General features: G+C 34.7%; 2 protein-coding genes across 3 annotated transcripts; both read left to right on the top strand.

The window, feature by feature from the left end:
• The first annotated feature begins 1,111 nt into the window (after positions 1-1,111).
• On the top strand, positions 1,112-11,335 carry LOC131841072 (intraflagellar transport protein 140 homolog). Of its 2 annotated transcripts, XM_059189305.1 has the most exons (11): positions 1,112-1,575; positions 3,333-4,553; positions 4,637-6,199; positions 6,305-6,479; positions 6,755-6,933; positions 7,353-7,538; positions 8,207-8,449; positions 9,132-9,204; positions 9,531-9,623; positions 10,514-10,630; positions 10,916-11,333. In XM_059189305.1, the coding sequence occupies exons 1-11, from the start codon at positions 1,429-1,431 to the stop codon at positions 11,008-11,010; spliced, it is 4,092 nt and encodes a 1,363-aa protein (XP_059045288.1). In that variant the 5' UTR covers positions 1,112-1,428; the 3' UTR covers positions 11,011-11,333. The 2 variants fall into 2 exon arrangements, with proteins under 2 accessions (XP_059045288.1, XP_059045289.1); XM_059189306.1 differs by lacking the exon at positions 9,531-9,623 and having other exon boundaries at positions 10,916-11,335.
• A 643-nt stretch (positions 11,336-11,978) lies between these two features.
• Positions 11,979-21,465, top strand: LOC131841066 (translation factor GUF1 homolog, mitochondrial). Its single transcript, XM_059189297.1, has 11 exons — positions 11,979-12,119; positions 12,198-12,378; positions 12,626-12,748; positions 13,207-13,720; positions 17,790-18,000; positions 18,243-18,374; positions 18,452-18,567; positions 18,780-19,012; positions 19,417-19,545; positions 19,754-19,837; positions 20,224-21,465. The coding sequence occupies exons 1-11, from the start codon at positions 12,049-12,051 to the stop codon at positions 20,347-20,349; spliced, it is 1,920 nt and encodes a 639-aa protein (XP_059045280.1). The 5' UTR covers positions 11,979-12,048; the 3' UTR covers positions 20,350-21,465.
• Positions 21,466-22,051: the final 586 nt, after the last annotated feature.

Genomic DNA, 22,051 nt, shown 5'->3' with positions numbered 1-22,051 from the left:
GACGTTCCTACAAAAGAATTTTAAAATTTATGTTTTTCTATAAATGTCGTTACATTATACGTATAAAAATACATTTTTGACGTTTCCGTACAAATAGTATTTTTTACAGTATTAAGCTACACTCTAACATTTTCATAACATCTAAACATTTTATAGAGATATATGTTTTATGATAATCTATAAGAAGGTCATTTATTTAAAAAAAAAACAATTAGTCTTTAGTTTAGTGAAAAATAAAAAAAACTATTATGATACAACAGCAAATTCATTAATGCCTATACTTAATTATTTTTATAATACGTTTGAAATAAACACCCACACATTATTTCTGAATAACCTATAAAAATAATTAATTTCCGATTGTGCGCAAACCTATTTAAAAAATGCAAAAACCTGGCAACTTCGGAAATATCAAATTTGTCTCCGGGATTAAAAAGCTTACTTTAATAATGATTTTTATAGGTTCCTCAGATATAATGCGTGGATGATTTTTATTTAAAACGCTTCATTACTAAAATAATGGTATATAGATATTAATACATAAAGTTATAATTAATATTTTTCTACTTTCATTAAGTAGAAATGATACAATATATTTATTAAATGTTGACTCCACAATCTGTGGGCCAAAATTATTTGGATTTTGACATATTGGCGTGATACCTTAGCAGACACCTTGCAAGAGATGACATCCAAATATAATACCGTTGGCCGATTTTAAGAGCGCTGTATATATGTAGTGAGCAAGGGTTCAGAGGTGTACAAAGCCGTGAAGAGATTGGAGATAAAAATATCATCAAATTCGTTCAGTAGTTTTTGCGAGAAACAGTAACAAACATAGATACTTGCAAACATTCGCTTTTGTAATATAATTAAGATACAGGTATTTAAAATTTAAAAATCTGTATTTTGGGAACTAGTGTCATACTTGGGGGTTTGTTTTTTTTATTTTATTTTTTTATATGTATTTTTCGATTAAATTAATTATATTCTATCTAATACACTCTGTCAATGTCAATTATTTCCATATGGCAGTATGAGCTGAGTTCTTTTGCTATCCCTGAGACGGGATAAACCGAATTAAAAAAAAATGTTTCCATAGAAACCAAAGTTGTGAGATTTGATGTTGTATTTAAAAGTTTAATAAAATGCTTTTATGTGTTTCACTTATAAAATGCAATCAATGAATTGGTATCTAAATTCTGATAAATTTATACGAGTTGAAAAGAACTTTATCGAAACATAAGTTCCAAGAAAGAATAGTCGTGTAAAAAGACTATTTTTTAATAAAAATATTATTACAATAACTAAATTAAAATAGTTACCAATACTATGAATAATATTTTTTTTTTGAACAGTACAAATACTGCAAGAGGCATAAATCTAAATAGATTTATCATTTAATAACATTTTGTACTGTGTTAAAACATGACTCTGTACATTGACACTAAGTTAAATTTTATTGATAATAGTGTAATATCAACAGTGGGATCATGGCATCCCTCTATGCCCCTTCTAGCCATAGGCTCTTACAACCAAGAAAAAGGAGGATTTGTAACAATATTTCATGAAAATGTAAGTGTTTAATAGCATTACATTTTTCCTTTTCATTACAATGTAATGCTATTCATTACATTTTTCCATAAGGGAATTAGAATGTTCAATAACAGTGTTCTTTATTGTCATTAATTTGAAAACAAAATTTGAATTTGAATTTGAAATTTGAATATCAGTGCGACTTTTTGTTTTTCTTTTTTTTTTAACCTATACATGTATTCCAAGAACAAGTAAATAATAATTACAAAACTGTTTACCTTACATAATTGAAACATTAATTTTATTAAACACATAAAATTCTGTATTATTCAGATATAACTGCATTTTTTTCATAATTTAACTTTATTAATTTAATATATGTTTTTGTTTTGTTATGGTTTTACCTTCCTCCCACCAAATACTGGTAGGAGTGTCCCAGGGTTAGTTTGAGATCAGTATTGTATACCATCTACCCTTGAGACGTATCATAACACGAGAGTGTAACCACAGCTACATAAGCTGATGACACTTGACAGTTGTAGCTTGCAACTAAGCAAAATGGCCTTAATCTTATCAACTGGTGGCTCAATAAATGAATGGCGGCAGCCAATGCATCCAAATCACTTCATGTATCAGTCAGCGATCAGGAAACTACCCCATAGTAATAGTATAATATTGAAACCAATTTGGTCATACAGCATTCAATTATGGGGTACAGTTGCTCCAATAGAAGCATAATACAAGGTGCTTAAAATAGTATCTTAAAATAGCTTATAAATTTTCCTAGGTGTGCAAAACATCTGAGGTTTATGAGTATCTCAATATAAACACAATAGCTGAAGAGATAAAACACTGCTGCTCCAACTACAACACATGGCTAGTAAATAATCCCAATGTACTGTCCAACCATATGATAGTCTGATAACATATGTCATCTTATAATGCATAGGCTACAAACTCCTTGACTACTCAGGACTACCTAAAGAGACAATGATTCTATAGGGAATCACACTCTACCTGTGACATAACTTTTATCACATCTTTTCAAAGAGTCTTCGACTGATTGCAAGAGGGACTATAGAAAAAACTAAACACATTTTCATGTGCATTTAGTGAACTGTTGAAATTTTATATTATTTATATAGATATTAAAATCATAACTTCACATTTAATAATAATAGTTTTTCCTTTCCCCTCAATACTTTATGTGAAAATATAATTACTGTTTTTGAACATTCTTTTACTACTTGGTTTGCTTGAGGTTGATTGTAAAAAGAGTGAAATAGATGAGACTAAGATAGATGCAGATGTAGATATGCGTACCTTAGTCTCGCTCAAAGACATCTCTTTAAAAAATTAAGTTAAGCCAGCTATACCCACGACTATGTCTGCGTGGAATTTAACTTTATTTTCCTAAAATAAATGTAGCCTAAGGTACTCCTCTCCTTATTATATCAGCTACCTGCCAATAAAAGTCCTGTCAAAATCAATGTCAGGCATTTCACAGACTAGCTAGAACAAACAGACAGACAGACAATAATTGTATAAAATGTTATGTTGATGTATGTACCATATTTATATTCATATGCATATAGTAAAAAACGGTTATTTTAATATTACAAACAGACACTCAAATTTTATTTATATGTACCAAGCTGCTTTACACATCCCTCTTTCATGCGGGAATCGGCTTTCACACACGCTTTCATACATGCTCATGGACACACTACAGTTATATTATTTCACCACCAACATATTTTAAGAAGTCAGCACAATTAGTTTAATTATATTTTCAGGGACTTCCTTTGGAAGGCTGTGAATGGCCTATACTGTTGTCTAATCAAGTGACAGCCCTTGCTTGGCATCCTACTAGAAAATTATTAGTAGTAGGTTGGGATGGAGGCGAATTATATATTTGGTTGGAATACTCATGGGCACGATTGGAAGCACCTCATAATGCTGCTCTTACCACAGTGGCATTCAGTATTGGAGGTGGACGTCTCCTGGCATCTGACACTGCGGGCTCTCTATCTGGATGGCAATCGGCTTCTGGAGCTCCTCTAACTTCCTTTCATCACCAATTAGGTGATGTGATAACTCATGTTACATTCTGTTCTCCTCGTCCCAACAGCGAGTCCTCAATTAGAGGGCTTGCTCGAGCAGCAGTTGGTGGAGATGAAAATGCTCTAGATGCTTTAGCAGCTTGGCGTCCCCGCACTACAGCTAGAATGAGGGAAGGCAGCCAACCTGATAACCATGCTTGTTATGCTGCTCAAGATAATGGTGTAATTTTGTATATTGACCATACAGGCGCATGTTCTGAAGTTCTTAATGCTTCTGGAAATATTATATTTATGGGTGTTATCAGCAACATATACCTCCTCGTCGCATGGGAATCAGGTGGCGCTCTTAGCCTAACTAGGTTATTTACAGCTGATGATGGGTCTCTAACAACAGATACTCACGTAAGAATGACAGCAAGAAATGGCCAATGCATTGTTCTGGCTGGGAATTACAATGTAGCTGTTATAACTGGAGACAATTTAATCCGTGTATGGGATAGTGAAACTGGAGATAATGACGCCTTGCCAAATGAAAAAGAAGAAATTGCCCCAGGCGATATATTTACAAGTATTAATTATTGCAATTTAAGTGATACGCTCTGTTGTGGGACATCTCAGGGACATCTATATCTATGGCGACGTGATCACAGAAACCAATGGAAACTCATAAGTAGCACAACTATTAAAGGAACAGTAAAAGAAGTTAGTTGGGGTTCTGAGGGATTGATGAACCCTTTATTGCATGTAAATTGTATAACTAGTGCATATATACTTCGTGAACAACCTGTTTCATGGGGATATTCCCCAAATGTGTGGATTGTACAAAAATCTGCTAATGAATTAGCTGTCTGTAATAAAAATGATTTTACAGCTAGTATTAATGCATCAATCACAGTAAGAGCGTTTGCTTATAAAGATCAATATGTAGCTTTAGGGGATGGTAAAGAAGTACAGGTAATATAACTTATAACTTTAAAACAAGCTCTGTACTTTTTTTAATTAATTGTCAATAAATAAAATTATTATATAATTTACAGATATGGATGTGCAGCAAAGACAATGAAATAAATTTTTCTCTTATAAGAACGTTTTCCTGGAAGACGGATGTTCTTATTATCTACAATGACATTCTTGTCGGAGTCGTTAATCCTCACATTGAATGTTATACAATAACAGGTAACAGTTTAGGTATCCTGCCTAGTACAGAAGGGGAAGGCGAACCAATTGGAATCACAAATACTAATAAGTTTGTTGTCATCGCAACAATGGATGGAACACTTAAATTAGCAGAGATAACCAAGAAAGGACTACGATTGCCATATCCTCCAAAAAATTGCTACCAAATGATTGAAGACTTTGGAGAGGTGATGAGAGCATCGGTGAACTCCACTGGGCGATATATTTGTTTAAGTGTTGCTAATGCTGGATTAGCCCCTGATCCTAGACTTTATTTGTGGGATGTAGCTAATGATATTATATCAAATATTCTCGTTAGCAATGATAACTCATTACCGCCTTATCAAAGTGTTCCTTTAGCTATACTATGGGACAGTAATGATCCTAGACTCGTTGCTGTTCACATGAGGTCAGCAGATTTAGATAGCATCCATTTGTTTATCTGTCATGAAGGCAAACTTAATGAATATAAAAATTGGTGCTCTTCTTCAGAAGAATATTATATGACAGATTTTGTACTATGTTCTTTATATGCTCCGCATTTAGTTATACTGTCACAACAAAACCTTAAAAAAATATTAATGCGTGAATTTGAAGATGTGCCTGACTATGATCCTTTAAATATTAGACAAGTATTAGATTTTCTTTATTACATGACTACGGGTCATTTAGAAAAAGCGGTTGTATTAGGTTCCAGCATCTCAGGTGGGAAAAGTACTGTTATTTGGGACAGCTTAGCAAAAGAATGTGTATCACGCAAAAGACCTGATGTCGGGGCAGTGTGCTTAGGTAAAATGGGTAATATTAAAGGTGCACTTATGATGCGTAAAGCGATGAGCGATGACGACATCGATGATACTTGTAAAATAGGCGTACTTGCTGTTAATCTTGGCATGATACATGAAGCAGAGAATTTATTCCGAAAAGCAGAAAGGCCAGATTTAGTAACGCGCCTGATATCGTCTAAAGAAGGAGGATTAAACGAAATAACAAATGGAGCAGACGAAGGGGAGAATATCTTACTTATTAAGAGTGCTCAACATAAATTGGCAAAAGTTCTTTGGTCTAACGGGGAGTCCGCCGCAGCTTTGAAGCTATTTGAAGCTGCAGGCACTCTTGTACCCCATGTACCGCGAAACCTAATAGTCCAAGGTCAAGCTCCCGTATTAGCACAATATGTAGCCAAGTCGAATGATATTAGTTTGATAACGTGGTGGGGACATTACCTTGAAAGTGTTGGTGATCTTGATGGTGCATTGGAGGCATACGCTCGCGCAAATGATTTTGGAGAACAGACTAGATTATTATGTCACATGGATAGAATAGACGAAGCTGAAAAAATATGCCATATGAATTCTTCTTCTTTATATCAAATGGCACGCTATCTAGAGATGCAACCAGATAAAACCGAGAATGCCGTTAAGGTGACTATACAACTTTTAACGTTAAAACTAGAAAAGTATTCGTATTTAGAAATACTATTTTACATTACTCAATACACCTACTAATAATACAAATATTTATTTTAGATGTACATAAAATGTGGTGCAGTGTCTTCAGCGATCCGTGTCGCAGCTGAGGCAAGCGCTTGGAATCTTGTTTGGCGTGCAGGTTCTATATCCTCAACACATGCCCTTCATGCGGCCTCAATATTAGAAAATGGTGGTCGAAATGAACAAGCAATTGCTTTGTATCAAAAAGCAGGTAAACTACTACATTGCCTATTATACAATTAATTATTTTATGTTTGATCGTTCACATCCGTAAATGTAAAATTGTCATCAGTAACAAACAAATATATCGTTGCAAGACAAGAAAACTTTGAATAATGTTACTACCGGTGATAAATATTTAAGCAAATCATCCTATATTAAAGATTTCCGAACAATTACTGTTTTTTGTAAATATATACATAATATACATAGAAAACACTCAGGTCGATACAAACAATCATATACATGTTTATTTTATTTTTATAGGAAAACCACACATGGCTTTGAAATTGGCTATAAGTAGCGGCGATACGAATGCTATGATTGCAGCGGTGGAATCGTTGGGTGATCGTGTTGACCCAGAAGTTGCGCACACCCTTGCTACACATCTCAAGAATTCAGACCATCATTCACACGCCGCTGCTTTGTTAGCAACGGCTGGAAAAGTTAGTATAATATAGTTAATAATAACAACCCTAGAGAATTTGTTAATTCTTCGTTCGCGTTCGCAATCTAAAACAGCTAATATAAATGCTTTTTAGATTTTTTGTAAATATATACATAATATACATAGAAAACACTCAGGTCGATACAAACAATCATATACATGAATACAAATGTTTGCACCGTGCGAGGAATTGAAACCGTGAAAACCGAAAAACATCGGAAGTAAAGCCATGTGCTAAACCACTAGACCACCCAGGCTGTCGAATATTATTTCCATTTTATTTTTCAACTTAACTGTTATGATGATCCAACTGACCTATTTACACACAACTTAATGTTGTTACGTTAACAACATCTCAAGATATAAACAAAAATATTTATATTAAGGTTAGAAATATCTAATGATTTTCTTTGACAGTATGAGGAAGCATTGGAAATAGTGGAACAATCATCAGCACCGTTATCTGAGGAGCTGAGTGAACGGCTGGCGGCACCGGCTGGCACCAGTGGCCGTGATGCACTACTACGTCGGTTGGCAGACGTGCTTGGAACGCGAGGACTCTATCAACAGGCTGCCAAACGCCTCGCTCATGCAGGAGACAAGGTATGTATTCCGATTTTAATTCCTAAAATGACATTCTTATATCAATATATTGAAATTTTATTTATTTGTTTGGTAAAAGCCTCACAATATCAACAAAACTAACGAAACAATTGAAGACATAAATAACGTTATTTCTGAAAACATGTAATTACAGACTCTTATGATTGTTAGTTCGGAATGATATCGAGATGAGAAGAATGACTATCTTATTTTTAATTCTATAATGCATTCATTTGAAAGTGCTACAATATCTTTACGTTCTTTCCCTTTAATGTTATTTTTTAATAAAATAATTGAACGACGTCTTCTATTAAGAAGGGCCAGATATAAATTTAAAAATATAGTTCCAGTAGTTCTCCGATACATATTTTCTACTACAAGTCTCTGAAGTCAATAAAGTCAAAGGATTTCGTAGAATAAATTTTGAATAATTTAATATTAAATGCCCGTGTAACCAAAAAACATTTTCCAAAGAATTAAAAATGAACTGATGAAAAGTTCGATACTTTAAAATCGAATTGTGTGCAGTTAAAAATTGTAAGCTGTCCTGTTTATTGAAACTTGAAACCAAACCCGTAATTTCAATTTAAAAGAGACGCTCGTTGTTAGAATTAGAAACAATATTGGTTTCAAAATTCGAAATGATAAATATTAAAACAAAAATACAGGCGGGTGCTATGCGGTGGTTGATGCGGTCGGGTGATGCGGATCGCATCGCAGTATTTGCGGCGGCAACTCGCGATCGCGGCGCGCAGCTGATGGCAGCTGATTTCCTGCGACGACGTGCGGATTGGCGCGCACGACCAGACCTGGCTCGCCATATCCTGCATTTCTACACCAGAGCCCGCGCCTACGGGAAACTCGCGGCCTTCTACGCAGATTGCGCCAAGATGGAAGTCGACGAGTACGATGTAAGATCCACTTTTCTTTATTATATTTTTACTTTACATTAACTCGCTATAAAAAGTTATATTTACTACCACTTAATCATAGATTAACATAACGCAATGTATATATGTATGTAAACTGTTATATATTAACTTAATATAAATGTATATAGTATTACAGCTAGGTGGTCTGTTATATGGTGATATTATCATTTATACTGTGTACGTTGTAGCATGCTACGGTTTTTTTTTATAGATGATAATGGAATGGTGTACCAGCCGGCGCTAACGTTTTACGCTGGTAGGGCACCAGTGGAGGATGATGAGTATGAGGTCAGGTCAGTTAGCCCATTGTGACAAATTCACCAAGAATTTATCACAATGGTTTCCAAGGGGAACCGCGTGGAGGTCAATCTGACATGGTACATTGCTAGCAATTAGATCATACGTACATATTACTAGCAACCCCCTTTCCCCCAGCATGCTACAGTTAACAGTTACTAATTTTACATTTAACAATTGCTACATTTAAGTTGATACAATTATTAATGATTTAATATTTTACTAATGTGGTACAGCTGAAATACTAAGTCATAATTCGTAAATCGCGAATGAAAATGAAATGAAAATGTCACCTGCACCGTTCTACAGCACATATGGTGTAATAAGGTTCTGATCATATTTAAATTAATTTAATCATTTACAGAACTATGAAAAAGCACTGGAATCTCTTAAGGAAGCTGCAAAATGCTTAGCAAAATCATCTGATCCTGAATCAGGTGATAAATATATTTCTTTGTATATATATATATATATATATAAATATGATGTTGGTGCAATGTAATACAATGGATAGCCGACTGCGCTATAATGTAATTTGGAGGACGTCGTGGTAATGTGGGCCTGACATTACTGGACTACTATTTCCTATTTATAGCAATCCGCTCACACTCATGTATCTTTACTTCAGATTCTTTATATAGATTATTCAAAAATAATTAATTAATAATATCTTCAAACCAGAACCTTACGGAATAAGCAGAGACTACTGCCAGTTTGTCTTTATTTTGTTTAAATTCGTTAATAAACGAAATTAATTTTATAGGAGCGCAAACCGTCGCAATTCAAGAACAAAGTACATTCGTTAAGCGTTACTTGGATGTTAAGAAAACATTAGAAGCTGGTGAAATTAATACTGGTAAATTATTTACTCTTAATAGTTTAGTTAAATAATAATCCCATCAAAAACATAAATGTGAAATGATAGCCGAGTTTAATATTATGATATATGCCTTGATTGTTGACTTCTACGACAAAAGAGATGAGATCTAAATGGGTGCCAAGTTCAATGGTCTGTCCTGAAATGTATTTATAACAATATAAAATATCATTTCTTCTTATAACTTAGGATAATATACTGTAGCCTAAGTTCTAACTTGGCCAGTTCTCATATACCAATTATTACTTTCGATTGCTAGTTACTACTAATATTAAAATAGGAACCGACAAGTAACATGTTTAGAACTTTCAAAGGCTACAGTATATTTCGTATATGAAAACTAGCCCAGTGAAGTAACAATTTTTTCCTTTATATTCACCTAACTACCTATCTGCATGCCAAATTTGAGCTTCCTAGGTCATCTGGAAGTGGGTTATAATTTTTATCTATAGTTGATCAGTGATAAAAATGACGATTTTTGGACATTAATATCTAAATAACCGTTTGAGATATGTTTATGAAATTTGGAACACATATTTATCTCGCAAGTCTCAATATATGAACCAAATTTGACAGGTTTGTGTGAAAGAGTTTTTGAGTTATGAGGGGGTCAAAAGTGGCTCCAAATGGTTCATGTAAATATACACACGGTGCTGCTTGCCAGTTTACTTGAAACTCGGCTTGACACGCTACTAAACTATGTTAGACGCAGTAATTAGACCGATTTCTGTAATCTTAAAATAAATTTTGTATTAAAATTACAAAATTTATTTTAAGACTGTCTTTGTGAAAATGGTTTTATTTCACGAATAGTGTTTTCGGTTTTCCATTACGGCTAACCTGTTTATGTGTGTGTATCATGTTTTCAGGTGTGACAAGTGGACAACAGTTACTTCGCGCGGTGTCCGGCCGATCTGGGCTCGTCACTGAGGTGAAAGTGTTAATGTTACTTCTACAGTTTGCTGTGAATCATCCAGAATTAATTCGTGAGTTTAATTATTGAACGATACGTTTAATACCTAGTTGGATTTTGAATTATTCTAGTTATTATGAAACTTACGTGTTTCATATTCACTATTTATATTGTTAACCGGGTCTTAAAATAATTTTATGGTAAATATTTTAAGACGTAAGTATTTACGTCGCTCGACGTATCGATTAGGTTGGACTAAACGTCGTGTGGTAATCCTATAATTACATGTAATGGAAATTAAGTTTTGATTTCTTACGCGTAGCAACTAATGTTATATTGCAAATATTTTTTGTTTCAGGATTTAAAGAACAATTAAAAGTATTACAAAAACATCCTGAAGAAGAAAATATTTCTACAGATTCTCCTGAACAAAGTATAGAAGAAATAATTTAAAATAATGATGGAAATATCGGTACAGCCAATAGATTTCCAGATTCAATAGATGTCTTGTGAATGTCGCACAATTTTTATTAGAACTATTTTTATGTTACAATCTTGTCTGATAAATTTAATATACTTATAGTTAATAACAATAGTAAAAACACAATTATACAAAACGATTTATATACCTACCTAATTCATTTATACCCACTATCAACGCCGAACCTTTGGCTTCGCATACGTTCCACCGAATGTTTCTACAACAGATACAGTCAGCTGCCGACGTACCGTATCTATTTGTAAACTAATAAATGTAATTTATGTTAAAAATATTTTTAGTTCTTTATTTTATTACATTTATTATGTCTTAATCAAAATAAGTAATTTTCGCGACTGTTATTTGTGTTGTACCTACTCTGATAGCAAATAATATATCAACCGTCTTTTCAATTAATATTGTTTATTGGATGACAGGTGTTATTATGAATATCGAAATTGCGACCCTCGGTTCTAAGTCATGGTATGATAGTAAACCATTAAGCCACGGTGTTTTCCAATTGGAACAGAAGTAATGGCCAAATTCACAGTAGGTACTCTGGACCTTTTCATAATATTAGAAGGGTTACAATGTTAAAACGTACAGCGATCACTATTATAGGATTCTATTTAGGAGTTTTTTTCTTAAAAACTATGTTTCGGTAAGGATTAGGAAAAGGCAATAATGTAGCCACCAGTAATGCGTTTCGCATCTCTTGTGAATTCATGTCCTTCTGACTCAAGTCAGTAAAGGCAATAGTCTGGTCAACCACTAGGTCTATAAATATTTTTCCTGCTTATAAGAGGTCTTGTTTTTCTTTTACAAGGGTTTATTATTTTTCAAACGATCTAAAGAGCCAAAGAGTTTTGAACTAGTTCGTACTGCTCTTCTTTGAGAACGCTCTACCCAACTTTGATCGCGAACTACATAGGTCTACTGGCAACACGCATCAGCTGTCATGTCAACTTCTGTCAAGTTTGTTTAGATAAGAGGTTATAAATGTTATAATAATAATGGATAAATTAATAAATCCCATTAATTGTCTAAAAAAATATTCATTAATCTCTACTAAATTATATCAAAGGTATATTTTATCGATTAACTTGTTTTTGGCATTCATATTTATCAAATATAGTGTTACTTCATATTGTTTCCTTTTTAGAATTATAATCAAAAGACCTAGCAGTTCAGATTCCAAAATACCAGATGCAACGAGAATTAGGAACTTCAGTATCGTAGCTCATGTTGACCATGGCAAGAGCACCTTAGCTGATAGATTACTGGAGATAACTGGTGTCATAAAACCTGGAACAGAACATGCTCAAATTTTAGATCAGTTACAAGTATGTTAATTCATAACTTCATACATATTGTGGTATTGGACTATTTTGTTATTATCAATTATTTAGTTATGTTTGTAAATTACATATATTATGACAAAAACTATTGTACTATCCATCATGAATTAGTAGAGATACTTCACCTATTATAAAATATCAATCAGAGTTCTTCAGCCTTTGAACAACAAATTACTTAGTGTCTAAATTTATAAGTAAGATCTGTAGATTTATATTATGTTATTGTTTTTAGGTAGAAAGAGAAAGAGGAATTACTGTAAAAGCTGTTACAGCATCACTAAATTACACATACAATGGTGAACAATATTTATTGAATCTTATAGATACACCAGGCCATGTGGATTTTGCCAATGAGGTATGTAAGATATGTTTCCTTAAATAATTTTATATTTTGTTTACAACTTTATATTTAATTAGTGTTAAATTTATAAACACAAAACTCTAATTAAGTTATTTTTTGTATGCCATACTAATATTACAATTATTTAATTCAATAAGTTCAACAATGTAGGCCTATTTTTTATTGAAGATTAACATATATATAGTAATAAATTTTGTGTCCATGTTCACACCGGCAATATCAGTATCATAAAAGCATCTATAATTCACTCCCTTTGGCAAGTATTCTTACTAGTTTAAGTGAGTAGTAATACTGGGCAAAGGGTGTGAATAAAGAAAGTAGTGCTTTCATAAGATGGAAATTTCAAATATACCATTTTTCTTTTTTTCTGAAGTTTTGGAGTGAAAATGAGAATTTTTTTGTTTAGAATTCATGGTATGGTAGCTTCACTCATAATTCTTCATTTTTAATAGGTTGTTAGAAGTGTAACTGCATGTCAGGGAGTAATCATGTTGGTAGATGCCAATGAGGGTGTACAAGCACAGACAGTTGCAGTCCATTCTCTTGCCAAAAGGAACAATTTATATATAATACCCACCTTAAACAAAGTGGACTTACCTAGAGCTAATCCTGATAAGGTTAAAACACAATTAAAGACTGTTTTTGGCATAGATCCTGATACAGTTTTGAGTATATCAGCAAAAAAGGGGTGGGGTGTTGAAGAATTGTTACAAAGTGTAATCAAGAGAATTCCACCACCAGTTGTTAAATTGGATGATCCTTTTAAAGCACACATAATTGATACATGGCATGACAAATATAGAGGTGTACTATGTTTGGCATACATCCATTCGGGTAAGGTACAATTAGGGCAAACAGTGAAGTGGAGGTTGGGATCTAAACAACAGATTGTTAAATACTTAGCACTATTACGACCCCATGAAGAACCTATAGAGGAAGCAGGAGCTGGTCAAGTTATAATGGTAGGTAAGTGATGTATTAACAAATAGTCTTAGGTATATAGTGCAATTTATTTATTTCATAATATTACTAATAAAAATTAAAACACTGTCTATCAACGATATTCTAAAAATTAAATTTACATTCTGGTGATTCTACACATTTTGTATAATACAAGTGAACCCACTTGACATTGGTAATTACAGGCTCATTAGTTTATTAACAACAACTTACAAACTCTTCTCGTCAATTATTTTTAGCAGAATAGCACCAGAAATTAATAAAAATCAATCCATAAAACAAGCAGGATTTCGGCCAAATTACTCGACAATTGATCATATACATACTATGGAACAAATAATCGAAAAATACAAGGAGTTTAATAAACCAATATACATAGCATTTGTGGATTATACCAAAGCATTTGACAGCTTAATACATTCATCTATATGGAAAGCATTAAGAAGTAATAACATAAGCGAAAAATACATAAACATTATAAAGAACATTTACTCCAAAAGTACAAGTAGAGTCAAATTAGGTAAAGAATTCCCAATTGAAAAAAGTGAGAAACAAGGAGATCCTCTCTCTCCTAAATTGTCCATAGCGGTACTTGAGCAAATTTTTACAAATATTAATTGGGGAAACAAAGGAATACTGAATAAAAGGCTAACCCATTTAAGGTTCTCAGACGATATAGCTCTTTTTAGTGAAACGGCCACAGACTTAAACAAAATGCTAAATAATTTAGATGCAGAGAGTAGAAGCATAGGTCTTCATATGAATTCTTCAAAAACAAAAATTATGACTAACAGCTACAAACAAACAATCAAAATAGATGGAATAGAAATAGAATATGTGGATGACTATGTGTATTTGGGTAAAATGGTTTCCTTTGACCCCAATAGTAACGAAAATGAAATTGACTGAAGGATAAATATAACATGGAAGAAATACTGGGCACAGAAAGAAATTCTAAAAGGGAACTACAACTTGAAAATGAAAAAGATAATAATGGATTCCTGCATCCTGCCAAGCTTAACTTATGCAAGCCAAACATGGGTATATACGGAAAAATTAAAAAACAAAGTCTTGTCCTGTCAGCACGCAATGGAAAGAAGTGTACTAAAGCTACGCAGAATACATAAAATAAGGAACACAGTCATTCGCGGTAAAACAAAAATAAAAGATGCACTTCAACATGGCCTAAGACAGAAATGGAAATGGGCAGGTCACGTAGCTAGGTACAAAGACAAAAGGTGGATTTACCAACTAACAAAGTGGCGGGGACCGACAGGAAAAAGGCGAGTAGGTCGACAGAGAAAGAGATGGTCTGATGACATTAAAGAAGTGGCCGGGGAAAACTGGATGAGCGTGGCTGTGAATAGAGGGAAATGGAACAAGTTGGAGGAGGCTTTTACCCACATGGGACCATATACATATATAAAGAAAATAAATTAATCCTAACTTAAAATATTAGTTATAATTGTAATATATGGACAATAAAGCTTTAATAATAATAATAATAATAATAGCCGGCCAGCCGACCGGCCCCACCACCTGGCCGGTCCGACCCCTTGCCATCGACATCAGCTGGCTTGGCACCGGCAGGGCCGTCACAGGCCCAGCAATCGGCGCCCGCCACTGGTGGTACACGTCGCATGAGATGGTCGAGAGCCATGAACGAAGACCTCATGCGAGCGTTCTACAGGGCTACAGGGACAGAAACAGGCAGAACAGGATACAGGGCAGTAATGCACCGCGAGTTTCTGCGTCTTTTACCGGAGCTAATCGTCTCGGAACAGAACCTAGCCGATAGAGTTCGGTACATACAGCGCTCTGGTATGTTTAGCGCGACCGAACTCGAACGATTGCGAAGTGAAGTTGTTCCAGAAGCAGACCCTACGACCATGGAGCAACCCATCTCAGACGTGCTACCTAACGTAGAGATGGTTGCCGAAAGGCCTTCAGAAGCGGATGCGGACGGAACAACTTCCCAGGATATAGAGCATATGAGGAGCATACTAGAAGAGGCGATTCTAGAGATCCGAAGAACTCCCCTCGAAGAGAGACCGAAGCTTCCCCGGATACATCCAAATGTGGCGACGCGGGATGCCATTGAGGCCGCAAATGGACTGCTGCCTCAATACCTTGAGGGCAGCGGTGGCCTGGGAGAGACGAGTTCAATCCTGTTTGGCGCTGCGTTGGCAGTATGCCGATATACCGGCGCAAAAATGCCCCGGGCTGGACGTAATATCCAAAGGGATAATGCGAAACCAGCCTGGAAAAGAAGGATTGAGCGACGGATCACCCAGGCCAGGGTCCTCATTGGCAGACTGCTCTGCTTCAGGGAGGGCAATACACGCCCGAGAATTATGCGCTCCGTAAAAAAGGCCTTTGCTGGGACAGGTGTACGTCTGTTCCAGCCGGACTTCGGACAAAAACTTACGGAGCGTATAGATGACCTGAAGCAAAAGGTCGCTGCATGGGGGAAGCGACTCCGACGGTACTCTGAGAGGGTCGAGAGGTATCAACAGAATCGTCTCTTTACGAGTGATCAACGGAAGTTTTATAGAAACTTGGAGCGCCCAAAACTACAGCCCACAGGACAAAGACCCGAGACAGCCAATTTCGTCGCCTTCTGGCGACAGCTGTGGTCTGAACCTGTGGAACATGAGGAGGGCGCATGGATGCACGGTGTTGAGGAAGCATGTGCTCGAATAACGCCGATGAACGTCATTACCATTACGGAGGAAGACGTGGTTGCTGCGATCTGTCGGGTTCCGAACTGGAAAAGTCCGGGAATCGACGGATTGCAGCACTACTGGTTAAAGGCGTTCTCGGCCAGCCATGTGACCTTAGCCATGCAATTCTTTTTTTTTTTCAAGCCATTTCAAATTCGAAAACCCGAAGTCCTGGGTACCTCTCAGCGGGAGGCCGTATGGAAAGAGAAGGAGTTGCACGGAAGGTTCTTCAAAGCCCTTCACGGGCCGTACGTCAACACGAAGACCTCCGTGCACTGGCTACAGTTCGGTGATCTCTTCGGAGAGACCGAGGGTTTTGTCTGTGCAATACAGGATCAGGTGGTTAAGACGAACAATTACCGAAAGCACATTCTGAAGGATGGCACTGAGGACATCTGTCGGGCATGTCGCCATCCCGGAGAGTCACTCAGACATGTGCTTTCGGGTTGTTCAGCTCTTGCCAACACTGAGTACTTGCACAGACACAACCAGGTAGCCAAAATACTCCATCAAGAACTAGCTCTGAAGTACGGCCTCGCGAATGAGAGGTTGCCGTACTATAAGTACGAGCCCCAGCCGATCCTCGAAAGCGACAGCGTCAAGCTCTACTGGGACCGATCCATCATCACGGACAGGACCGTTCTTGCGAACAAACCTGATATCGTGGTGATGGATCGGGCACTTTCGAGGGTGTTTTTGGTGGACATCACCATACCGCATGACGAGAACCTCGTGAAAGCCGAAACTGAGAAAAAGAGAAAGTATCTCGACCTGGCTCACGAGGTGACCGAAATGTGGGGGGTGATGTCCACCGAAATCATTCCAATCGTTATGTCGGTGAACGGTCTTATCCCAACCAGTCTGGAACAACATCTCAGACGGTAGGGATTCCGGGGCGGCTCACTCCCGGGAAAGATGCAGAAAGCGGTGCTGTTAGATTCTGCCCGCATTGTACGCCGGTTTCTCTCCCTGGGGCCCTGAACCCCGGCCGACTGTGCTTCTGCCGGGGGTATGTTGCCATCTCCTCTCCTTAAGAGGGGAGATGAGAATTTTTGGAAAAAAAAATAATAATAATAAAAGTGAACCCATCTGATGGAATATTTTCCATTCATATTGGTTAACTTCTTTAGAAGAGGTGATAAACACATATATATATATGTATATATATATATATATACAGAAAAATTATATTATTTAGTACCCATAACACAAGTTTTGCTTAACTTGGGACTAAATGGCGTGGAGTGAATTCTCCTGGATATGATTATTATAATATGTATATTAAGATTGTTGTAACTAAAAATTGTGAAAAAATCATCTGACACTTAATATGATAATTGAACATGTTTTAGGTTGTGGCCCAAAAGGTGGAGGATCGGTTGGAGACCAACTTTTATCAACAGACTATTCAGTCAGTGGAGAAGACGTAACATTAGCCCCAGTGCGACATATGGTATATGCTGGAGTTTTTCCTGCTGATCAATCACAACATACCCAACTTAGTGATGCAATAAAAAAATTATCTTTAAATGATTCTGCAGTCTCAATCACACCAGATAGTAGGTAAAGTAAAGAAAATATCAAAAGGTGTATTTTTTATGTATTTTATTGGAATAGTGATTACTATATGGTAGTACTGATGAAGGATGCCAATGACATCATAGACACCAATGGAGGATAGATATAGTATGATGATGAAGTCAGGTCACTTAATGTGACTAATGTGTTATGTTGACAAATTCACCAAAATGAAACTGAATAATTTTACATGGTAGTGTTTTAAAAATAAAAACTATACTTTTCAGTCCTGCTTTGGGACAGGGATGGAGAATTGGATTTTTGGGATTGCTACACCTTGATGTGTTTACACAGAGATTATTACAAGAATATAAAGCTGAAGCTATACTTACTGCACCATCTGTCCCTTATAAAATAAAGTAAGTTCAGATCACTTTTATTTTTTCAAATTATTTTTAATGTGACTACTAAAATACATTTGATTTATGAATTCCAGAGTTATGGGAACCAAAATAATAAGACAATACAAAGGTGAAGAAGTGATAATTACAAATCCTTTACAATTACCCGATGTCAAAAACATAGCGGAATATTTCGAACCATTTGTGATAGGTCTGTTTCTACTTTATATATTTTGTGCTATAATTTTTATAATAAGAGACATATTAATAATTTAAAGATGTTAGGTATTTACATTACCGATATTAACAACCAAAGTGAAATTTTACCATGTAACTTACTCAATGGCATTTTACATAGACATAATGTGATGTATTCCGGCATTTTGACCATACAATAGACCATATATATGTATGTTATTTCAGGTACTATAATAACACCAGTAGAATATATCGGATCCATAACTTCATTGTGTATAGACAGACGTGGCACTCCGCTGCCGTCGCATGCTGTTGATGATAAAATGACTATGATGCAATACATATTACCGTTGTCTGAAGTGGTTGTTGATTTTCATGACACTCTCAAAAGCATCACTTCAGGATTTGCCAGTTTCGACTATCAAGATTATGGCTTTCATCCTAGCGTGTTAGTCAGGGTACGTTAATATAAATCGACCCTTTTTGTCTTTATGATCATTGTATTATCTCATTTTCTCTACGATTTTCAGTCACAAAAGTGAACTAAAGCCAGGACAATTAAAGCAGCGCAACCTAAGCATCTAATAGATATGCAGATTTTTTTCTGGCTACATAATCTTATATACAGAAAGCAACCACACCAATAAAAACAACTATACTCATGAATACAAATGTTTGTATCTCTTTTGAAGAGAACTCGCGGCTATCAGAAGAAAAGCTGTGTGTTAAACGCCTAGTCTATTAAATGTGAAATAATAATCAACAATAAAGTTTTAGTCACTGTAAATAATTTTCAAATTTGTAATCGCTTTGTAATCATTATAACATAATTAACAGTCGATAATGTTTGAATTTTTAACAGATGGATATTTTGCTAAATGGAACATTAGTTGAAGAGTTATCCACTATTGTACATGTTAGCCGTTTGGAATATAATGCTAGAAGATTAGCTGAGAAGTTAAAAGAAATGATACCACGACAAATGGTGCAGGTAATTTTATTTATCTCTTTGCCTTTTGATACCATGGATATTTTTATTGCGTAAAATGGCTAAACCCCGGTCACGCCGACAAATCCCTGATTAAAATTATACATTGAAATAAAAAAATGCTAGTTATGTTTGCTCGATGCCTTAACTTCCAAAGCTGATGTTGTTTTTATCACGAATTTATATTATCTAAATCGAAATTTTATATAAGGTCGCCATCCAAGCTGTAGTAGGAGGGAAAGTTTACGCAAGGGAAACTATAAAGGCGTACAGAAAAGATGTCACAGCAAAATTAGTAAGTATAAACAATGCACAATTAAAAAAAATCTTTTTGGTTCCGTTCTCAACACATAAGATACCTATGCACTCTTTATGTTATGAGATGAAGCATTTTCTATTATGTAGACTAACTATCAGATAGCGTGCTCGCTTGAATTAAGTCGCACAAAAAAACTTGTTAACGTAAACTTGATAACAGCATTGTAGAGAACATTTTGAAAGCATTGTTTTGTTACTGCATGTGCATTTTGACTCACGTTTGGTTGACAGATCATACATAGTTGAGTTTTGTAATCTTCATTCCACTTCCATTCATCCTCACAAATTTCCATGTTTATAACATTATAACAGTAAGTTTCTGTATACATATATAATATTTATATCAATAATTTTTTTTCTCAGTATGGCGGTGATGTGACTCGCCGAAAGAAGTTGCTAAAACAACAAGCAGAAGGAAAGAAAAAAATGCGAAGTGTTGCTAACATTAATATACCTAGAAATACTTTTATAGACGTGTTAAAGAAATAATAATAAACGATACTTAATAGATAACTGGCCTTTAATATCATACATTTGCTAAGAAATCCTATGATATTAAGGAGCAAATAACGTTATTGCTTAAAATATATGTCTATATAGGGTTCAACTAAATCAAAATTATAAAAACTTAGAAAAATAGAATTGTTTATTAAAAATGTTTATCTATAATAGGGTCATTTTCATGGCTAACAATATAAAACTACGTAATTTCAAAAGCAATTAATATATAATTCTTAGGTCAGATTATGTAACATTACATTCAATGTCGAAAATATAAAGGAATGATTACATTATGATCCTTCACAGTGCTATGATTAATAATTCGTAGGTTTACTATCACTTTACATAGTCTTCTCTATTCAAAATAAGTATATAATATAAGGGCAGCTGAGAATGAAATGTAAAAACTTAAGACTACGGAAACGGAACTACTTAATTCTATGATTCAAATTTTCAGCTAACTGAAAAGTACAGGTGCGTGTGTATTAATGGGCCTTTTAATAGAAAAAAAAATAGAACCGATGTAATAGAGATTATACTCGTACTATTGTAGCATGGCGCCGTTAACTAAAAATTTATTTTATTTAGAAAGGTTTACTAAATAAATTGCTTGAGAGAAAATGCATAGCATTGACTGGATCTTTAATTACATTACTCGACACAGCAGACTAATTTTTGACGAAACTATGTAGAAATCAAATCGTTAAGGTGATTTCATGGCATTTGCTCGTTGTTGGCATTATCTATCGTTAGCAAATATTTGAGTATTTAATATATCATATTAAAATATCATTTGACGTCAATGGTGGTTTGATTTCGATAGCGTCGCGTCAAAGCTCAGTCTGATGCTTTTTTACAGTAAAGATGCTAAAATATTAACTGCCACTAGCACCATTTTACAATGAGCGGAGCATAAGCTTTACGACGAAATAGCTTTTCTTTATAGATATATTAACAGTAACAGGAACTTTTTAATTTGTTCCTACTTTAAAGTTTGTAAATTAAACATCTGAAATCGACAAATTGCGATATCTACACTACACAACCATTAAAAATGTGATTAAAACTGACATTTTAGGTTGAAATTTTTACTCACGAACATCAGTAAGTCTTTGGCTAATTTTTGCAATAGATATAATATCCTCTCATACTAAACAAATAATTTAACAGAAATAATTAGTTATAATTTATGAATAAATATGCAATATCTGTCTTGAAGAGATGTAGAATTTCATCACATCACAAAGTAGTTAAATTATAGGCCGTGTATCCATTTACTTATTTAACACAAAATATTTCGATATTATTGTTTAAATAAATTATGTTGTTTCAAATTTCAAAAAATTCAAAATCATCATGTGGTTCATTACTTTATGATATCAATCAATTCTGCGATCTGGTCATGACGTATCTACATCTGTGTATACTTTTATTTACATATAGGTACATTTAGTAAGAAGTTATTATTATTAGTACCTAATATTTTTAGCCTCATACGGATTGTGGATATTCATTGTAATAGTGAATTTCATCATTTTTATTTCATTTATGAGGTGCAGGTTTAATAGACCGTCGAAAAATAAAATTGTTAGTTATCAGTTGACTTTTTACTACAGTGGACCTCAAATTCGTTTCAAGTGATTAAAATAGCCTGAATAATTAATGGATATGTTCAATGATATTCATATGA

Source organism: Achroia grisella, unplaced genomic scaffold (assembly GCF_030625045.1).
Source record: "Achroia grisella isolate CSIRO2021 unplaced genomic scaffold, CSIRO_AGI_Agris_v1 utg1573, whole genome shotgun sequence".
NCBI classification, from domain to species: Eukaryota; Metazoa; Arthropoda; class Insecta; order Lepidoptera; family Pyralidae; genus Achroia; species Achroia grisella.
This window is presented reverse-complemented; position numbering and strand designations above follow the sequence as displayed.

What these genes read in the sequence shown, in the direction of transcription:
- LOC131841072 (XM_059189305.1), top strand. Translation starts at nt 1,429, where the DNA reads ATGACTCTGTACATTGACACTAAGTTAAATTTTATTGATAATAGTGTA. An exon ending in TAACAATATTTCATGAAAAT is followed by an intron (nt 1,576 to 3,332) that starts GTAAGTGTTTAA and finishes TTATATTTTCAG; the next exon opens with GGACTTCCTTTGGAAGGCTG. An exon ending in ATCATCTGATCCTGAATCAG is followed by an intron (nt 9,205 to 9,530) that starts GTGATAAATATA and finishes TTAATTTTATAG; the next exon opens with GAGCGCAAACCGTCGCAATT.
- LOC131841066 (XM_059189297.1), top strand. Translation starts at nt 12,049, where the DNA reads ATGGATAAATTAATAAATCCCATTAATTGTCTAAAAAAATATTCATTA. An exon ending in TCTACTAAATTATATCAAAG is followed by an intron (nt 12,120 to 12,197) that starts GTATATTTTATC and finishes TTTCCTTTTTAG; the next exon opens with AATTATAATCAAAAGACCTA. An exon ending in AAGATGTCACAGCAAAATTA is followed by an intron (nt 19,838 to 20,223) that starts GTAAGTATAAAC and finishes TTTTTTTCTCAG; the next exon opens with TATGGCGGTGATGTGACTCG.